The 22,683-nt window shown below is 35.2% G+C and overlaps 1 protein-coding gene across 2 annotated transcripts in view; it reads left to right on the top strand.

The window, feature by feature from the left end:
• The window catches only part of LOC100369791 (filamin-A-like), a 47,138-nt gene that overhangs the window by 8,321 nt on the left and 16,134 nt on the right, over positions 1-22,683 (top strand). For both annotated transcript variants that reach the window (XM_085498635.1, XM_006823377.3), the window contains exons 2-4: positions 16,633-16,840; positions 19,973-20,252; positions 21,323-21,434. In XM_085498635.1, coding sequence (XP_085354761.1) covers positions 16,633-16,840; positions 19,973-20,252; positions 21,323-21,434 — 600 coding nt within the window. The remainder of the gene's footprint in view (positions 1-16,632; positions 16,841-19,972; positions 20,253-21,322; positions 21,435-22,683) is intronic.

Genomic DNA, 22,683 nt, shown 5'->3' with positions numbered 1-22,683 from the left:
AATGTTAGAATGCTTGATTGACCTTGCTAACCTGCAAATGTTAGAATGCTTGATTGACCTCTCTAACCTGCAAATGTGTCTTTTGACCTAATAGCTAGATCAAGAATTTTATTGTCAGAAAACAGAGTGGCACTGCTCACAATATCTGGCATTTTTTGTGATTGCTAAGAGGTGAATTTCATCATTATCAAAATCAGAATACAAATGTATGTTCTTTTGACGTTGATTTTGTTGAGTCAAAGCAAAGCAGAATTTGATTTGTCAAAAAAAGTAAACTGTTGACAAGCTACTTTCTGATTGGTCGGTCTGTTAGGGGTTGAGTAGCCAATCAGGTACATTCCTGTATATTTTGAAAGCTGCACATTTTATATTAAGAGACATTAGCAATTTTTTAAAAAGTAAATGAGTGTAAGTGCTACAATAGTTTTTATGTTCATAACAGATGAAATGTATTTAATCTACTATTAAAAGTGTTCTTTTTAACAGTAATCTTTATTTGAAGCATCGCGAAAATCAGTAATTATGATTTGACAGACATTTTGTTTTTTTAGCTACAAATATTTCAATATTTCTGGAAATGAACTCTAATTTTGGAGCCAACAGACAAAATTTTAGTCAATTTTCAGTTTTTACTCAAATAATTTGGCTATTTTTGTTCCAATCTTCTGAAGGAAAGTGCAGACTATAAACGGGACTATTTTGTGATAAAAAGAGATAACTGGTGGTGAAAAGGTTAAAGCCAAAACCTGATGGTGTATGAAGATAACAACTAGCCTTAATTAATGGCAAGGTAAAGAAGTTGTCTTTGCCCAGTTGCACGTTAGCTTATATATTGCTGTTTTATGTTCATAATTTGTTGACATTGAATGCAAATAATGGCCAAACTTACCAAAGATCTGATTTATAGCAAAATCTGTTTTTAATTCACATATATAAAACAAAGCTCTCCTTATTAATCTGAATTTGTTTATGCGGCAAAGCAAGGCTTAGATAGTTTTTCTATGTTTTATAACTGTTAATCAATGCAGGACTGCTTAATCAGATGTTTGTATTGAATTCTGTGCCATTATGTTCCCATCACCTGTAATACGTAGTACCAACAGCATATTAGGTCTCAAAATTAACATTTCTTGCATGTCTGTTGCCAGGGCTACCAGCTTCAAGAGTTGCTAGTCTCATGTAGTTATTGTAGGTGGTAGTCCAGGTTCAGTATGAAATTGTGAATCCAAATAAATACATGATACATTGCTCAATTTGTGTAGGATACCCATATAACTTTGAATCATAGTGGCTAATGTAAACAGTGTCATTTTTAGCTCCGCTGTCAACTTTGTCGAGCAGAGCTTATCATATGAGTGATTGTCCGTCGGCGTCCGTCGTCCGTGTCAATGTTTTACTTTTTCGACTTCTTCTTGAAAACTATACTTGGTGTGTATGTACCTGGGGTAGACCTTTCTTAGATTTGTTCATTTCATGATGATATCTTCAATTCTCTATTTTTGGTGAATATTTTTGTCATTTTTGGTAAAAAGTGACATTTTCGACTTCTTGTTAAAAACCGCAAGTCCAATTGCTTTGATATTGCATATATAGGTACTACATGTGGACCTTTCTCAGATTTGTTCATTTCGTAATGATATCTTCAATTCTCTAATTTTGGTGAATATTTTTGTAATTGTCGGTAAAAAGTGATATTTTCGACTTCTTGTTAAAAACCGCAAGTCCAATTGCTTTGATATTACATATATAGGTACTACATGTGGACCTTTCTCAGATTTGTTCATTTTGTTATGATATCCTCAATTCTCTAATTTTGGTGAATATTTTTGTAATTTTTGGTAAAAAGTGATATTTTTGATTTCTTGTTAAAAACCGCAAGTCCAATTGCTTTGATATTACATATATAGGTACTACCGGTACATGTGGACCTTTCTCAGATTTGTTCATTTTGTGATGATATCCTCAATTCTCTAATTTTGGTGAATATTTTTGATAAAAAGTGATATTTTTGACTTCTTGTTAAAAACCGCAAGTCTGATTGCTTTGATATTACATATATAGGTACTACATGTGGACCTTTCTCAGATTTGTTCATTTTGTGATGATATCCTCAATTCTCTAATTTTGGCGAATATTTTTGTCATTTTTGGTAAATAGTGATATTTTTGACTTCTTGTTAAAAACCGCAAGTCCAATTGCTTTGATATTACATATATATATGCTACATGTGGACCTTTCTGAGATTTGTACATTTCGTGATGATATCCTCAATTCCCTAATTTTGGCGAATATTTTTGTAATTTTTGGTAAAAAGTGATATTTTTGATTTCTTGTTAAAAACCGCAAGTCCAATTGCTTTGATATTACATATATAGATACTACATGTGGACCTCTCTCAGATTTGTTCCTTTCGTGATGATATCTTAATTTTTTTAACTTTGGTGAATATTTTTGTAATTTTTGGTAAAAAGTGATATTTTCAACTTCTTGTTAAAAACCAAAAGTTCAATTGCTTTGATATTACATATATAGATACTACATGTGGACCTTTCTCAGATTTGTTCATTTTGTGATGATATCCTCAATTCTCTAATTTTGGTGAATATTTTTGTTATTTTTGGTAAAAAGTGATATTTTTGACTTCTTGTTAAAAACCGAAAGTCTGATTGCTTTGATATTACATATATAGGTACTACATGTGGACCTCTCTCAGATTTGTTCATTTTCTGATGATATCCTCATCCTCAATTATCTAATTTTGATGAATATTTATGTCATTTTTGGTAAAAAGTGATATTTTTGAATTATTGTTGAAAAGCAAGTCCAATTGCTATACATACTTATTGTTCATATTCTAATGATATCTTCAGTTCTTTAATTGAAATGTGCTTTGCTAACAGCGGAGCTATCTCAGCCGAGAGGCTGCTTGTTTTTAGCTCCGCTGTCGACTTTGTTGAGCAGAGCTTATCATATTAGTCCTCATCCGTGTTTAACGAATTGAAAAGTAAATAATATTGTTTTACTTTTCAATTTCATCTTGAAAACTACAATTCGTATTGCTTTGATACTTGGTCTATATGTGTACCTATATATCTACTATTCTCTAATTTTGATGAGTTTTGTCATTTGTGGTAAAAAGTGATATTTTCGACTCCTTGTTAAAAACCGCAAGTCTGATTGCTTTGATATTATACGTATAGGTACTACAGGTAGACCTCTCTCAGATTTGATCGTTTCGTGAAGATGCTTCAATGCTCTAATTTTGTTGAATATTTTTGTCATTTTTGCTAAATAGTGATATTTTCGACTTGTTGTTGAAAACAGCAAGTCCAATTGCTTTGATACTATACGTATAGGTACCTCAAATAGACCTTTTTCAGATTTGTTCATTTTCTAATAATATCTTCAGTTCTTTAATTGAAATGTGCATTGCTAACAGCAGAGCTATCTCAGCCGACAGGCTGCTTGTTTTAATTTTCTAGTAGTTCATTTGGGTAACCCTAGTTGCAGTGTGATTAAAATAAGTCCTAGTTTGGGTTTATTATTTGTTTTTTAAATATGTGTTTAATTATTTATTTTTATTATATATACATTTTCTTTCACTTTATTTTATATAAATTTATTATTTATTTGCTGGCAGTTTTTTAAAAGTTTTGGTAATTGTGAAAGCCCTTATGGTAATAGCTAAAGAAATTCAAAATAAGATGTACATAATAATAAAAACAATTACAAAATAATAAAAATATATAGTAAAAAAAAGTATATAAATTCTTGCAGAACAATTCATTTAATTTTAATCAGATTGCTCTAGTTGTAGTCTATGTACCTTGGGCTTTGCCAAGATTAGAATCGATAGGGTATGTAAATAACATTACATGGCTTTATTAAAATTCTAGCAGAAAAATGATTCAATTTTTACTCAGGAAATAATTTTATTTGAATGCTATACTCCACAAGGTACAATTTGTTAAATTTAGGGGATTTCTGAAACAATTTTCTATCTAAAATTTGTTCTATCTATCAAAGTTCTATGTTGGCATGGAAACCTATTTTATTCATAATAAGGTGTGTTACAAATATGTGCCAGGGGCATTGTGGGTGAAAAACTACTATACACCATTTGGGGGTGTGTTCCTGCCATGTATAAAGCTTCCTAGCAGAGATAATAATTTTATGTGAACAATGGTACATATTGTGGTTATTATGTGTCTGTCAAATAAATCTCTAATATGCTGAATTATCCAAGCAGTATTTTGATTTTAATAATCCTAAATCTAAGGCAGACGAAAAAAAATATTTTTTTGGTGAAACTCAAGCATTTATTTTATGCAAATTAGTCTATTTTTATATTTAATTTTATGCAAATTAGTCTATTGTTATTTTATTTTATTTTGCCAATTAGCTTTGTTTTTCCACTAAAAATATGTTTGTTCATTTACTTCCTTTGACGTAGTTAATGAAAAGAACATGACTGTTCACTATAATGACTAACTTACAATTGATGGCTATTCTTTCTAATAGGTTGTTAAAAAACTTAACTGTAAAGAAAAGTGAAATAAAATAAAAACATTACCTGCCTACCTAACATTTGTTTAGTCTGGTTACTGAAACATAGATTTATTTTTTGATCTTATATTTGGAAATGAAAAGCTTAAATACAAGGTTTTACTAATATGTATTTCAAGAATCACTGATTTTAATGAAGTTTTTATTTCAAACCAATGTCTAATGTAAATATCTAATTTGCTTACAATTTGACTAATCTTTAGATAAATTTTTCCCGAATATCTCAAGTACTTTCAGCCAATTTCTATTCAATATTCTCAGCCAACGAGGTTACTCTATTCAATATTCTCAGCCAATGAGGTTACCCTATTCAATATTCTCAGCCAATGAGGTTACCCAATTCTTTATTCTCAGCCAATGAGGTTACTCAATTCTTTATTCTCAGCCAATGAGGGCACTCTATTCAATATTTTCAGCCAATGAGGTTACTCTATTCAATATTTTCAGCCAATGAGGTTACCTAATTGAAATTCATTATGCTCAGCTAATAAGGTTACTCTATTCAATATTCTCAGCCAATGAGGTTATCCGATTCATTATTCTTAGCCAATGAGGTTACCCTAATTAATATTACATTTTTATTTTTTCTGGTGACATCACAACAAACTTGTGCATGATTTTGGTGTACATTATTATATATAAATAACATCACATTTCAGGTGCCTATTATTTGACACCATTGCTGCTAGGTATCCTCCAGTTAATATGTGTGTCTATAGATCACTGCTCTACTCGCCGTTTATGGCAAAACACTGAATACTGTGCATTTATGGCTTAATGTCGATGACTTTGCTCGTCAAGTCTGACATAAATGGCAACTGTTGTATTAGGCACTTATTTTAATGAGTCATTTTGCTACCAGATTATATCCAAATAAATTACCACATTAATAAATTTATTGCCAGAATTTTCAAGCCAAGAATAATTTTGTGGAAAAATTTATAATATTTTGTATATAATCTAAAAATGTTCATATCTAGCTCTATGTTGTCATTTCAGTAAAAAAGAGACAGATCACGGTTGTTTAAGGATTTGAGATTGGTTGATATATGGCAACTAAGAATAACATAAATTCCAACAATTCAGTATGAAATGTTGCCATGGAAACTTGCAGTATGAGATTTGCAATGGAATGAAATATGATAGGAATTCTTGCACAACACTTGTTGATTGTTAATATTATTTATTATGCAGGTGAATGATTGCCATAGTAACCCAACTACTGGTTAGTTTATAAAAATGTGGTTTTTTTTGCACATAATAAAAATTGCCCTTTTTACTGCCAAGTTTATCTAATAAAGTCGCAGTTGGACTCCATGACTTTAAATATAGTGAAATGGTTATAAAGGTTACAAAAATAAATATCACATGTAGAGTCTATCACCATGGCGACTTACAGACAGGAAATTAGTTGAAATGCACTTAATTGTCACAGTCTAGCTATAAACTACAACAGGAAATATGTGTTTTTTGTGCAGTGTGCATGGTCATATTTTGCTTCTTTTCAAAATGTTATACTTTTGAATCCACATATTAATATTAAAATTTATGTATGCATTTAGATTATGAAGAAGAAGTGAAATATCAATTTTATTTGCTTTTTATGTTGAATTCACATGACTAAGTTACTAAATGACTAAAGGCCAACTAAATATAATGCATGTATATACCTGTTTTAACTACAACCATACAATGTATATCATCAGTTCATTGACTGACATATGGTTTTGAAATGCTTTAGGCTAATGCAAAGCTTCAACAATTCATCACAGCCATGGCATTCAGAATAAGGGGATGACTTTATTATCAACAATGGCATATTTCTTTTGTTACAACGGAAATTAAAAAATAAAAAGACATCAATCATCAGTTGAATAATTAATATATCCTTCCTCATGCATTAATGTGTGAGGTATATCTACATGTAACGCTGTGACAATACTAACACATTATGTAATACTATTGTCACAGCCATTTTGCAAATCACCAACACTGCATTCAGTCATACCCACTTGCTGAATTCAGTCTTACCAGCTAGCTGAATTCAGTTTTACCAGCTAGCTGAAATTATTCTTACCAGCTAGCTGAATTCTGTCTTACCAGCTAGCTGAAATCAGTCTTACCAGCTAGCTGAATTCTGTCTTACCAGCTAGCTGAATTCTGTCTTACTTGCTAGCTGAATTCTGTCTTACTTGCTAGCTGAATTCTGTCTTACTTGCTAGCTGAATTCTGTCTTACTTGCTAGCTGAATTCTGTCCTACCAGCTAGCTGAAATCAGTCTTACTAGCTAGCTGAATTCTGTCTTAATTTTACCAGCTAGCTGAAATCAGTCTTACCAGCTAGCTGAAATTATTCTTACCAGCTAGCTGAAATCAGTCTTACCAGCTAGCTGAAATTATTCTTACCAGCTAGCTGAAATCAGTCTTACTAGCTAGCTGAATTCTGTCTTACTTGCTTGCTGAATTCTGTCTTACCAGCTAGCTGAAATTATTCTTACTAGCTAGCTGAAATTATTCTTACTAGCTAGCTGAAATTATTCTTACCAGCTAGCCGAAATCAGTCTTACTAGCTAGCTGAATTCTGTCTTAATTTTACCAGCTAGCTGAATTCTGTCTTACCAGCTAGCTGAAATTATTCTTACCAGCTAGCTGAAATCAGTCTTACTAGCTAGCTGAATTCTGTCTTAATTTTACCAGCTAGCTGAAATCAGTCTTACTAGCTAGCTGAAATCAGTTTTACTAGCTAGCTGAAATCAGTTTTACCAGCTAGCTGAATTCTGTCTTAATTTTACCAGCTAGCTGAATTCTGTCTTAATTTTACCAGCTAGCTGAATTCTGTCTTAATTTTACCAGCTAGCTGAATTCTGTCTTATCTGCTAGCTGAAATCAGTCTTATACTAGCTAGCTGAAATCAGTTTTACCAGCTAGCTGAAATCAGTCTTACCAGCTAGCTGAAATCAGTCTTACCAGCTAGCTGAAATCAGTTTTACCAGCTAGCTGAAATCATTCTTACCAGCTAGCTGAAATCAGTCTTACTAGCTAGCTGAAATCAGTTTTACTAGCTAGCTGAAATCAGTTTTACTAGCTAGCTGAAATCAGTTTTACCAGCTAGCTGAATTCTGTCTTAATTTTACCAGCTAGCTGAATTCTGTCTTACCAGCTAGCTGAAATCAGTCTTACCAGCTAGCTGAAATCAGTCTTACCAGCTAGCGGAAATCAGTTTTACCAGGTAGCTGGAATCAGTCTTACTAGCTAGCTGAATTCTGTCTTATCAGCTAGCTGAAATCAGTCTTACTAGCTAGCTGAAATCAGTCTTATACTAGCTAGCTGAAATCAGTCTTACCAGCTAGCTGAAATCAGTCTTACCAGCTAGCTGAAATCAGTCTTACCAGCTAGCGGAAATCAGTTTTACCAGGTAGCTGGAATCAGTCTTACTAGCTAGCTGAATTCTGTCTTATCAGCTAGCTGAAATCAGTCTTACTAGCTAGCTGAAATCAGTCTTACCAGCTAGCTGGAATCAGTCTTGCCAGCTAGCTGAAATCAGTCTTACCAGCTTGCTGAAATCAGTCTTACCAGCTAGCTGAAATCAGTCTTACCAGCTTGCTGAAATCAGTCTTACCAGCTAGCTGAAATCAGTCTTACTCGCTAGCTGAAATCAGTTTTACCAGCTAGCTGAATTCTGTCTTAATTTTACCAGCTAGCTGAATTCTGTCTTATCAGCTAGCTGAAATCAGTCTTACTAGCTAGCGGAAATCAGTTTTACCAGCTAGCTGAAATCAGTCTTACTGGCTAGCTGAAATCAGTCTTACTAGCTAGCTGAAATCAGTCTTACTGGCTAGCTGAAATCAGTCTTACTGGCTAGCTGAAATCAGTCTTACCAGCTAGCTGAAATCAGTCTTACCAGCTAGCTGAAATCAGTCTTACCAGCTAGCTGAAATCAGTCTTACCAGCTAGCTGAAATCAGTCTTACCAGCTAGCTGAAATCAGTCTTATACTAGCTAGCTGAAATCAGTCTTACCAGCTAGCTGAAATCAGTCTTACCAGCTAGCTGAAATCAGTCTTACCAGCTAGCTGAAATCAGTCTTACCAGCTAGTTGAAATCAGTCTTACCAGCTAGCTGAAATCAGTCTTATACTAGCTAGCTGAAATCAGTCTTACCAGCTAGCTGAAATCAGTCTTACCAGCTAGCTGAAATCAGTCTTACCAGCTAGCTGAAATCAGTCTTATACTAGCTAGCTGAAATCAGTCTTACCAGCTAGCTGAAATCAGTCTTACCAGCTAGGTGAAATCAGTCTTACCAGCTAGCTGAAATCAGTCTTACCAGCTAGCGGAAATCAGTTTTACCAGCTAGCTGAAATCAGTCTTACTGGCTAGCTGAAATCAGTCTTACTAGCTAGCTGAAATCAGTTTAACTAGCTAGCTGAAATCAGTCTTACCAGCTAGCTGAAATCAGTCTTATACTAGCTAGCTGAAATCAGTCTTACCAGCTAGCTGAAATCAGTCTTACCAGCTAGCTGAAATCAGTCTTACCAGCTAGCTGAAATCAGTCTTATACTAGCTAGCTGAAATCAGTCTTACCAGCTAGCTGAAATCAGTCTTACCAGCTAGCTGAAATCAGTCTTACTAGCTAGCTGAAATCAGTCTTACCAGCTAGCGGAAATCAGTTTTACCAGCTAGCTGAAATCAGTCTTACTAGCTAGCTGAAATCAGTTTAACTAGCTAGCTAAAATCAGTCTTACTAGCTAGCTGAATTCTGTCTTGCCATGCAGCCAGCTGAATTCTGTCTTAATCACTAGCTATCAGTAGGTGAATTCAGTTTTACCATATGCCAAAACTCAACAATGAAGCTATATCAAATCTGATGTATGCTGATGATATAGCCCTGCTGTCAAAGTCAAAGTCTGGACTCCAAGCAAACATCAACTCACTACAACAAAACACAGAGAAATGGGGCTTGATAATAAACACGGAAAAAACAAAAACAATGACGTTCACAAAAAATGGACATAAATCAGAGAATACTGTTTTCACATACAACAAAACAATACTACAGAAGACAAATCAGTTCACATATCTGGGCATCAACATCAACTCCAATGGCACCATGACAAAAACAACACAAATACTGGCAGATAAAGCAAAAACAGCAGAACGTAATCTATCAACAATCTACCCAAAAAACAAGAACAACATCAGATTGAAGACCAAACTATTTGATACTATACAACAACCTATACTATTATATGGCTCAGAAATATGGGGAATACATATAAACATACAACAATGGGACCACACAGACACTGAAAAATGTCACCTAAGACTCTGTCGCCAGATATTATCCCTAAACAACAAAAGCAGTAACATCGGATGTCGAATGGAATTAGGAAGACTGCCACTCTTATCCATAGTACAACAAAGAGCCATAAAATATTATCAGCACATCGCCAAGAGTGGATCAATAACATTTGCATATGACGCTTTAATGGAGCTGAAACAACAGTGTTATCCTAACTCTTGGCTGCAAAAACTCAACAACATCAAAACAACATACAACATTGGCATCAATAACATTAATGAAGACCATTTATATCAGATATCTAAAGACTACTACAATAAACTATGGAATCAAGACAATAACAGAGAGAACTCAAAACAATGGATATACAGGCAAATAAACAATGAAATTAAACAAGCACCATATTTAACTAAATTAAATAAACTCCATGATGTTGAAACACTAGCAAGATTACGGCTTAGTTGCCACAAATTACAGATTGAAGTAGGAAGACATACTCGTCCAAAAACACCACTCAGCAAGAGACTATGCAAAACATGCAATGTATTAGAGGATGAAATCCACTTCATTACATCTTGTAAAGCTTACTCTTCTGAAAGAAAGACTCTTTACGATGAATTTAACAAAATATTTACTAATTTACATGAGATGGACAAAACAGAAAAATTCAAGACAATCATCAACACATCAGATAAACATTTACTGAAAACACTAATCCAATACATTGATAATGCAAACTTGAAAAGAAGCATTTAGTAACTTTCTTTGTTTCTTTGATACTATAATTAATTTGTGTTCATGTTTATTAATTTAACTTTATTACTCAGAGCCCAAACAAAATTGTAATTTCTTTACGGTGATAATAAAGTATTATTGTATTGTATTGTATTGTATTGTATTGTATTGTATTGTATTGTATTGTATATAGAATTGTTCTGTCTTATGAGCTAGCTAGCTGAATTCAGTTTTACTTCCTAGATGATTTCTGTCTTACTAGCTAGCTCTAAGTTCTGTCGTACTATCTAGCTGAGTTACAATTCTTTTCATGGCAAACATGAAACCTAATTAAATACTTTCGCACATTTTTAGTTTTGGTTCTCTGCAATAGAATTTGTTTGAGTCATCTCCTTGTTGTCGCCTTATTGTCAGGGTGTGGTAGCTATTGCTTAGCAACTAACAGGTTAAAAGTCAACATATATAATTACTAAGACCTAACTAGATTTTATGGTTCAACGAAAGTTACATGTCAGTCTTTTGTTTGAGGGTGTAAACTTAATATTCTGTTGCATACATTACTTTGTTTCAAAATAATAGCTTTTTTAGAAAGTTCCAGACACAGTTGCACAGTTGGCAAGAAGTTAGCCTAAATTGGAATTCCTTGTGTGGCTGCTTTTGTTAGTCCCCGTTCGGACGCAGTCCGAAAACGGGGACTTATGTTTTGCCCTGTGTGCGTCCGTGCGTCCGTGCGTCCGTGCTTCCGTGCGTCCGTGCGTCCGTGATCACCTGTATCTCGAACATGCATGGACCGATTGAGTTCAAACTTCACTCATACATCACACATTATATGGGACATATGCACATGCATTTTTTTCATGATCCGATTAACGATAGCCGAATAGCGGCCATTTTAAGGCCGAAAATGCATCAAAATCGCACATTTTCACCATTCCGGACCCGGATCTCAGTTATGATTGGACGGATTTTGTTCAAATTTGGTACATACATTAAACATAATAGGACCTTGATGCACGTCATTTTTTTTTTTGGATCGGGTTCGAAATGGCCGACTGGCGGCCATTTTGTTTTAAAGAATTCAGTTCTGGATCCGTATCTGAGACATGCTTGGATTGATCGAGTTCAAACTTCACACACACAAGGTACATCATGTCACAAATATGTATGTGCATTTGTTTCATGATCTCATTAACGATAGCCAAATGGCGGCCGCTTTAAGGCCGAAAATGCATTGAAATCGCACACTTTCACCATTCCGGACCCGGATCTCAGTTATGCATGGACGGATTTCATTCAAATTTGGTACATACATTAAACATAATAGGACCTTGATGCACGTCATTTTTTTTTTCGGATCAAGTTCGAAATAGCCGACTGGCGGCCATTTTGTTTTAAAGAATTCAGTTCTGGATCCGTATCCGAGACATGTCTGGATTGATCAAGTTCAAACTTCACACACACAAGGTGCATCATGTCACAAATATGTATGTGTATTTGTTTCATGATCTCATTAACGATAGCCAAATGGCAGCCGCTTTAAGGCCGAAAATGCATTGAAATCGCACATTTTCACCATTCCGAACCCGGATCTCAGTTATGCATGGACGGATTTCATTCAAACTTGGTACATACATTAAACATAATAGGACCTTGATGCCCGTCATTTTTTTTTTCGGATCAAGTTCGAAATAGCCGACTGGCGGCCATTTTGTTTTAAAGAATTCAGTTCTGGATCCGTATCCGAGACATGCTTGGATTGATCGAGTTCAAACTTCACACACACAAGGTACATCATGTCACAAATATGTATGTGCATTTGTTTCATGATCTCATTAACGATAGCCAAATGGCGGCCGCTTTAAGGCCGAAAATGCATTGAAATCGCACATTTTCACCATTCCGGACCCGTATCTCAGTTATGCATGGATGGATTTTGTTCAAATTTGGTACATACATTAAACATAATAGGACCTTGATGCACGTCTTTTTTTTTTCGGATCAAGTTCGAAATGGCCGACTGGCGGCCATTTTGTTAAAGAATTCAGTTCTGGATCCGTATCCAAGACATGTCTGGATTGATCAAGTTCAAACTTCACACACACATGGTACATCATGTCACAAATAGATATGTGCCTTTGTTTCATGATCTGCTTAACAATAGCGAAATGATGGCCATTTTAAGGCCGAAAATGCATCAAAATCACGTATTTTCACAATTCCAGAACCGGATCTCAGTCATGCATGGATGGATTTTGTTCAGATTTAGCACAATGTGTTGTACATATGCAGGTGCATTTCGGTCATGATCTGCTTTGAATGTACATGTCACTCAAATATGAACGGAACGGGGACGTGTCATTGACAATGACTTGTTATTCAGTAATTTAATACTATGCAGCAGTGAATGGTAGTGAATAATCACAAATATGACTGTCTGTGTCTGTCTGTCTGTCTGTCTGTCTGTCTGTCTGTCTGTCTGTCTGTCTGTCTGTCTGTCTGTCTGTCTCTCTCTCTGTCTGTCTGTCTGTCTGTCTGTCTGTCTTGTTCATGCCATACATCATATCAAATTGATTGATGCATCTACTTGTTTATGTTTGCAGCATATTACACTGATCTATATAGTGACAGACTTCACATCAGGATTTTACAAAAAAAAACAATTTTCAGAAACTTTAAATATGGAACAACTAGTATAAACCAGTGCCATAATGAAGGCACCAAACAAAAGATGTAACTGACATAAGAAATGGTCATATATGATAAAGTAACCTCATAAATATGCATAAGCAGTACACCCAACTTTTACCCCAAAATTGTTATCAGTCACATGGTTATGCTGATGTTGAATATGAAGATATATTTAACATGTATACACTTCATTATTCAAGGATATTGGCATCAATTCCCATTACAATGAGTATTTGCAGATAACTTTTCTGACAATTCAAGAATGTATGTAAACTGGGATACGGTTTCACTAAAGACTATTATTATTATTATCTCATCCTGTACAGCCATTCTATTTATTAATAGCTTTATAACATTATAAGTATTATCTATATAAACAGTTTACAAAAACAATAATTACATATTATTAATATTATTAATTTGTATGGGACTTTTGTACATGCACATCTTTAGTCGCAACCACTGTTATGAGCTTATATAAAAAGATCTTGAGAACTACATTTTAATTGGCTAATATTAGTATTATAAACTATAATAAGCCAATCACATGTATAGTTACAAATGCAATTTCAGTTGTACCCTTGTATTTCTGCCCTTGACATTGATGATTTGATTTCTATTTGAGGAAAAAATTAAATATCATTTTTATGATACAATAGCGCATTTTCATTGGTTGATTGGTACCACATGGTGTTGGATGGTACCAGACAGTTCTTGGGGTCAATGCACACGAGAAAGATGACATATAAATCAAGCAATATCCAAAGTTTGCCCTCATTTGTGAAGATAGTTTAAACAACAATCTCATTATGATTCATCCACATTAAGAAATCCTGGTCATTTTAGGCAGCAAAATAACATTATAAGCATGTTCGCATTCTATTTACTTGTGCGTGTCGTGATTCTCCAAGGCATGCTACTGCAAATATTTTCACGCAATAATAGGCAGCATTTTTTTCTTTATTCCCTAAATAATATCTCTAGTTAAGGACAACATCAAAAGTTCAATGTAGGATAAAAAACTTAATTCCTTTAGTCCCCCCCCCCCCCACTGAAACTTAATTAATAAATATTGATCATGGCATCAGACAACATTCATTGATAATCTGACAGTAGTATGGCATAGCAGTTCATTTGACGCACATATTACACTTGGACCCAATCATTTTCTAGTCTTGGGTGTGTTTTTTTCATTTTCTGTCATTTTTGTTTATGATTAGATAGAAAAAAAAACGAACTACAAATACTCCAAGATTTGTTTGACTTCATTAAAAAATAAAATTGTTTTTGTAGGATGGAAACTTTTTGAGGTCAAAACCCCCCACCCCCAAACTAAAGCAAATAAGTTGATGCAACAAGGGGTTAACTGTTTAATTTGCATTTTGTGAAAAATGTATTTTGACTTCAAGCTGGTAATGGTTTCTTTGTCTCATTTTCTTCTCACTATTGAATGAATTCTCACTTGTTTTATGTTTATTTTATTGTGTTACTGTACATCAAATAAATAAGTATCTTCAGAGGTACATTACTTGGGGTTTGCAACTCGCATAGTACTGTCTGGTGACATCATGTCAAGATCCCATTCAAGTCTCTTCTCGTAGATAGCGAGACTGAGGCTACGACCTTCTGACATGACGCATATCAATGTTCAATGTTTGTAATGAAAAAAATAAACTTTGCTTGTCACTATCATAGTGAAAAATGTAATACATCGAAAATGTACAGAAAATATAGTTCTCGTAATCCGTCATATCGTGGGCAGCTATTTTGATCCACCTGGACATCCCAGTATCCCAGTTACCTCGGGCATGCGCATTCGCATTTTTTCTGAGTTGGAACGCTTATGCGAGAGCGAGATTGTGACGGGATCTTGGTATCATGTCACCGTAGTTACAAACCCCAAGTAATGTACCTCTGGTATCTTTTAATGTTCAAAATATCTTTCACTTTGTAATACAAAATATACAGTGGCAAGATTGACTGTAAAAGGGGCACATGAACTATAAACAAATGTGTGCTGGTACTCATATCCATTGGGTGGATTCAACGAGAATGGTAAAGTGTAAAATAACAAGGCGTCACTGTCTTCTCAGATTGGAAACACAAAATAGGTCAAATTCCTACTTGTTTTTTTCTTTGTTAATATCCAATTCAGAAATTCCATTTCCCCAAGGCATTTTAGGATAGATCTTGTGTAACCCAAAAAGTGTACATGACACTGATTATACTCCATATACATCTCACAATGTGTCATTGTTACGTTAAGTGGGTGTGGCTGGACATATACACTATGTATTGGGGTTATATATGTTCCAGGCATGCTTATTATCAGTGATCACAACTGGAATTTAGACAATGTATTGATTAAGAGAGTTGCTATTTGACAGTGGTCATGCAGTTATATATATTATATTAGCTATTGTCACATTTCATGTTCTGACTTGTTAACATGCTGCATACTATTATGTATGTTAGTACACAGTGTAGACACACACATTACAATAGGTTTTATGGTATATGTCAGATTACGTCATTTTGTTGTACAAAGTATTTGTTAAATCTATCCTACAATTGATTGCTTACGTATTTCCGGAAAACGATTCGTTTTCATCTTTTCATAGTTACTAGTACATGCGCTTACATAAATGACAAAGGTCAAAACAAGTCATATTTTAATGATCCAGCATAAAAATACAATTTTATATTCACTTCTGAAGTCAAACCTTTGTTCACTCCAGGGACTTCATTAAAATGGTCTTTATAGGCAGGTGGTCTTTAGTATGGAGGTTAGATTAAACATTTGTTATGGATCGCCAACTCATACAATTGAAATAATATATAAGAAATATAAATATAAAATAATGAGATTAAAAAATTGTTTTATAAATAGAATTATTATTTTGATCTCTAAACAAGGCAAATCTGCATAAATATTGCTGGAAAGTGGTCATACTGTAAAACATGTTGAAACAACTATGTGCCTTTTCAGGCACAATTAACAGATTCTTAATTTAGCTAAAGTGTCAACAATTTCATTGTGAGAATATAAAATAGCGACATCTTGAATTAGCAAAAATATGAATTAGTTAAATTAGCTAAAATAATGTATTAGCTAAAGAAACATGTTGGAAAAAAATGTCCACGTGGTTATTTTTTTGAAAAAAGTTCTTGCCAATGGCAGAAAGTTTTGCATAATCCACAGTGAGAATATGTTTTTTGTCATATAAATTTATCTTTTGTTTCAATGAGTTTCCCTTTGCGTCCTGTATCTATACAGTTAAATACAATCATTGACAGTGACTTAGAATTGCATAACATAATATAACACTTGATTTTCTTTTTTTTAAGGCAATGAAGACGTTGTTGATGGCAAATTAAAGTTAATTTTAGGACTATTATGGAAAATGATTTTAAAATACCAAATCAGCGGGTCAGATGGTGCCAGGACGGTAAAAGTGCCACCGAAGAAACTAATGATGGAGTGGATACGGGCAGTATTACCAGACCTAAATATCAAGAACTTCTCTTCTGATTGGACAGATGGGGTTGCACTCAGGTATCTTATATTATTGACACCCAATAAAATATAATTGTGAATATATAATTGTTTTATTAAGCTACAATGCCAGACCACACCCTATAGAAGGGCTTCAATGCCAGACCACACCCTATAGAAGGGCTTCAATGCCAGACCACACCCTATAGGAAGGCTTCAATGCCAGACCACACTCAATAGTAAGGCTTCAATGCCAGACCACACTCAATAGTAAGGCTTCAATGCCAGACCACACCCTATAGGAAGGCTTCAATGCCAGACCACACCTTATAGGAAGGCTTCAATGCCAGACCACACCCTATAGAAGGGCTTCAATGCCAGACCACACCTTATAGGAAGGCTTCAATGCCAGACCACACCCTATAGGTAGGTTTTAATGCCAGACCACATCATATAGGAAGGCTTCAATGCTAGACCACACCCTATAGAAAGGCTTCAATGCCAGACCACACCCTATAGAAAGGCTTCAATGCCAGACCACACCCTATAGGAAGGCTTCAATGCCAGACCACACTCAATAGTAAGGCTTCAATGCCAGACCACATCATATAGGAAGGCTTCAATGCCAGACCACACCCTATAGAAAGACTTCATTGCCAGACCACACCCTATAGAAAGACTTCAATGCCAGACCACACCCTATAGGAAGGCTTCAATGCCAGACCACACCCTATAGAAGGACTTCAATGCCAGACCACACTCAATAGTAAGGCTTCAATGCAGACCACACCCTATAGAAAGGCTTCAATGCCAGACCACACCCAATAGGAAGGCTTCAATGCCAGACCACACCCTATAAAAAGGCTTCAATGCCAGACCACACCCTATAGTAAGGGTTCAATGCCAGACCACATCATATAGGAAGGCTTCAATGCCAGACCACACCCTATAGAAAGACTTCGTTGCCAGACCACACCCTATAGAAGGGCTTCAATGCCAGACCACACCCTATAGTAAGGCTTCAATGCCAGACCACACCCTATAGTAAGGCTTCAATGCCAGACCACACCCTATAGTAAGGCTTCAATGCCAGACCACACCCTATAGTAAGGGTTCAATGCCAGACCACATCATATAGTAAGGCTTCAATGCCAGACCACACCCTATAGAAGGGCTTCAATGCCAGACCACACCCTATAGTAAGGCTTCAATGCCAGACCACACCCTATAGTAAGGGTTCAATGCCAGACCACACCCTATAGAAGGGCTTCAATGCCAGACCACACCCTATAGAAGGGCTTCAATGCCAGACCACATCCAATAGAAGGGCTTCAATGCCAGACCACACCCTATAGAAAGGCTTCAATGCCAGACCACATCATATAGTAAGGCTTCAATGCTAGACCACACCCTATAGAAAGGTTTCAATGCCAGACCACACCCTATAGAAAGGCTTCAATGCCAGACCACATCATATAGGAAGGCTTCAATGCCAGACCACACCCTATAGAAAGACTTCGTTGCCAGACCACACCCTATAGAAGGGCTTCAATGCCAGACCACACCCTATAGTAAGGCTTCAATGCCAGACCACACCCTATAGTAAGGCTTCAATGCCAGACCACACCCTATAGTAAGGCTTCAATGCCAGACCACACCCTATAGTAAGGCTTCAATGCCAGACTACACCCTATAGAAAGGCTTTGTCATGAATTCTTATTATTTATTCTTACATTAATTTGCATAAGTGGTTTTACGAGGTGCGCCCTCTGTGGCAGGATAAAACACACAGGTGGGGCTAAGATGGCGGGGTAGCTAGCAAGGACTGATGGTGAGTGATCTGTCGTACTGGTTTTGTTATAGCGTTCCGTGACAGGCTTCATTGCCAGATCACACCCTATAGTACCTGTGAATTACTATTCTGGCTGCTTGGCTGCTTGGCTGTGGTGGTATAGCATTGTTAGTCCCCGTTCGGACGTAGTCCGAAAACGGGGACTTATGTTTTGCCCTGTGTGCGTCCGTGCGTCTGTTCGTGCGTCCATGATCACCTGTATCTCGAACATGCATGGACCGATTAAGTTCAAACTTCACTCATACATCACACATTATATGGGACATATGCACATGCATTTTTGTCATGATCCGATTAACGATAGCCGAATAGCGGCAATTTTAAGGCCGAAAATGCATCAAAATCGCACATTTTCACCATTCCGGACCCGGATCTCAGTTATGCATGGACGGATTTTGTTCAAATTTGGTACATACATTAAACATAATAGGACCTTGATGCACGTCATTTTTTTTGGGGGGATCGGGTTTGAAATAGACGACTGGCGGCCATTTTGTTTTAAAGAATTCAGTTCTGGATCCATATCTGAGACATGCTTGGATTGATCGAGTTCAAACTTCACACACACAAGGTACATCATGTCACAAATATGTATGTGCATTTGTTTCATGATCTCATTAACGATAGCCAAATGGCGGCCGCTTTAAGGCCGAAAATGCATTGAAATCGCACATTTTCATCATTCCGGACCTGGATCTCAGTTATGCATGGACGGATTTCGTTCAAATTTGGTACATACATTAAACATAATAGGACCTTGATGCACGTCATTTTTTTTTTTCGGATCAAGTTCGAAATGGCCGACTGGCGGCCATTTTGTTAAAGAATTCAGTTCTGGATCCATATCCAAGACATGTCTGGATTGATCAAGTTCAAACTTCACACACACATGGTACATCATGTCGCAAATAGATATGTGCATTTGTTTCATGATCCGCTTAACAATAGCTGAATGATGGCCATTTTAAGGCCGAAAATGCATCAAAATCACGTATTAATACAATTCCGGAACTGGATCTCAGTCATGCATGGATGGATTTTGTTCAGATTTAGTACAATGTGTTGTACATATGCAGGTGCATTTCGATCATGATCTGCTTTGAATGTATATGTCACTCAAATATGAACGGAACGGGGACGTGTCATTGACAATGACTTGTTTTTGTAATCTTATACCATATTGAGTTACAAAGTTGCAGTGTGTCTGTGGTCAAAATAAGTAATTTTAATAATCTTGCACACAATAAATTATGTGGGCTTCTATTAAAAATGCATTTCTGATAACTGTTGTAGCCAATTGCTACCGAACTAAATCTTTTCTTGTTCTATTTGTTTTACAGTGCTCTGATTGAACACTGTCAACCAGGCTTGTGTCCAAATTGGAAGTCCTTGGATCGCAGTAATAGACTTGATAACTGTTCTAATGCCATGAAGCTAGGCAAAGAACACTTTGACATTCCATTAGTGTTATCACCAGAAGACATGTCTAGTGGACACATAGATGAACTCAGTGGAATGACCTATCTTTCTTATTATCTGAAAAAAGAAGGCCCTGGTTGGTTTGCTACTTTGAATTGGGTTAGAAAGAAAGTACCAGAGTTAAATGTACAAAACTTTCAGGTATGTATCAGTAATTGTTATGTAATTTATGGGGTGTTTTTGCTATAGTCTCTTCAATAGACAGAAAAGAGAAACGTCACCTGATTTTAGATGCATATTAGCCCCGCTTGACTATAGATTGAATGCATGGGGACTGGTACGTCCATCTCATTCATATGCTTAATAAGACGTGACTATTATTAAAATAAATCATATTTTAAAGATAATGCATTCAATAAATGTAATTGTTGATTTGTATCTGTTGAGCTAATATGGTAGTCATTTCAATTGTCAATTGATGGCATTTTTATTCTTAAAATGCATAATTTCTTCATCCGTTTCTCAGACATACATTATGGTGGCAACATACATTGGCTTACTGATGTATGTTAATGATATATAAAATAAGTGCATGCCACTTACATAAACATGTATGGTGATATGGTAAAGATCTCACGAGAATCAAGCTCTCAATTTTAAAAACAATCCTGTATGCGCCAATCAAACATTAGTTCTAGCATCACAGTGAGTGCTTCAATTACATGCTTTGCGAATGAGTGCAAAAACTACCAAAACAATTTGAGATGAACATGAATAAGGTATTCATAGACTTATGTAACTTATAGTAGGAGTTCTATAGAAATGTAGGTTTGGCTTTGTGGTCATATTGCAATTCGACTGACTTCTTCAATTCACTTGTAATTTTCATTGTATATCACATCCTTGTATACTGTAATCTTATAAAACCTTGATGTTAGTTATTTTATGATTTCTATTGAACATATTGGTTAGATGGCAGCCATTTTGTCTTGAAACTCATGTGGCTATTTATTTTTCTAGTTTTTATATCCAAACTATGCCTCAGAAAGTTTTGTACAGTTACCATTATTATAAGATTTCTGTATTTTATCTGAAAATCCATTCTCCAACCTCTTTCTGTAAAATAAGTGAGAATGTTATTTTAATTTTTTTAAAAGGACTTTTTGATTTGTTATGAAATAACCTGATCAAATGCATTGATGCATGTATGTTATATGACAACCACATGAATATATTTGTAAGTGTAACATGTTGTGTATCATTTCTTACAGTCTGACTGGAATGATGGTGTTACCCTGTGTGCCCTTGCCAATTCATGTGGAGGAGTCTGCCCAGAATGGTCTTCATTAGATAGGGAAAACCCCATTGGAAACTGCCAAACAGGTAAGAACAAATTTATTAGGGAGATTTGGGGACTATTGATGTTGAAAAATGGTAAAAAAGTGTCTTCATATATTTGTCATTTACAGATTGTGATAATAGAATAGTTGCTGTGGAAACAGTAAATAGAAATGAAAGCAGTTGTCAATGTCATTGTCTGATATGTTGCAGCCATTTTTACCAAAAAATGTATGTCATCAAATGTTTATTAGGAATATCTGGCATGTCAGATATCATTTAAAACTTGACATATAACTCATGAAGCGTTACTGATGCATATTAATCAGTTTGATTCACAATGGCCTATATACTACTGGGTAGTGGCTATTTTGTTTTTTTCTTGTGTGTTCTAGCTTTTTCTCAGATTTTTTTTCAACATTTTTGTTAAAATTTAGTATAACAGGTTTCATATGCTTGCAACTTTGTTTTTTTTTTTCCTCGATGAAATATGTCAAAATAATTTGTAGGTGTACTATGTTGTCCCTTCCCTAACTCTGTGAGGTATCAGTACCCTCTTTTGTATAAGTGTAAGTAAATCAAATTCCTTGGGATTTTAGTTCATTTTGCACAATCACCAGGTAAAGCTTATTTTTACACAAAACATCGTTGGTTTCTATGGCAATATGTGGTGGCAAAGTCATATTTAGTGGTGCTATCCTGAATTCTAAGCAAATTTAGGTGATTAATTTTTATTTTTAATGATAAAATTTATCAAGTAAAAAGTAAAACTAAATATTAAAACAATGTAGAAGTATGCCATCAGTTGTTGACCCTTACCATTCACTATGACCTATGACCTATGAACAGATAAACACCAACATTTTGTTGAAACTATTGACAAACCATGTCAATCTGCACATTATAAAATTGTAACTGAATTATATCAGCATAAATATTGTTTATGCATAGAGCACAACAAATACAGACACACATCATATCACTTATAAATAAAACATTTATTTTGATATTCATGATTACAGTACAAAGCAGTCAGACGAGTCACAATTTCTTTCAATGCAGTGTTACCATGGCAATATATATTTCCCCAAAAAATTAATAAACTTTTCTCTTGAGGAGTAATTATAAACACAACAAGCAGGGTAAATTACTGATATATACAGAAGTAGCGTATTTTATTTGACTTCCTTGTTGTACTTTGCGAAAATGCTATTTCATTACAGGGGTTGTAGCACTCTGTATAGACAGGGAGAGCACAAGAAAGATGGGGGGGTTCAGAACATAATTTCAGGAA

The sequence above is a fragment of the Saccoglossus kowalevskii genome, chromosome 1 (assembly GCF_978046115.1).
Source record: "Saccoglossus kowalevskii chromosome 1, keSacKowa6.1, whole genome shotgun sequence".
In the NCBI taxonomy this organism is placed as follows: domain Eukaryota; kingdom Metazoa; phylum Hemichordata; class Enteropneusta; family Harrimaniidae; genus Saccoglossus; species Saccoglossus kowalevskii.
This window is presented reverse-complemented; position numbering and strand designations above follow the sequence as displayed.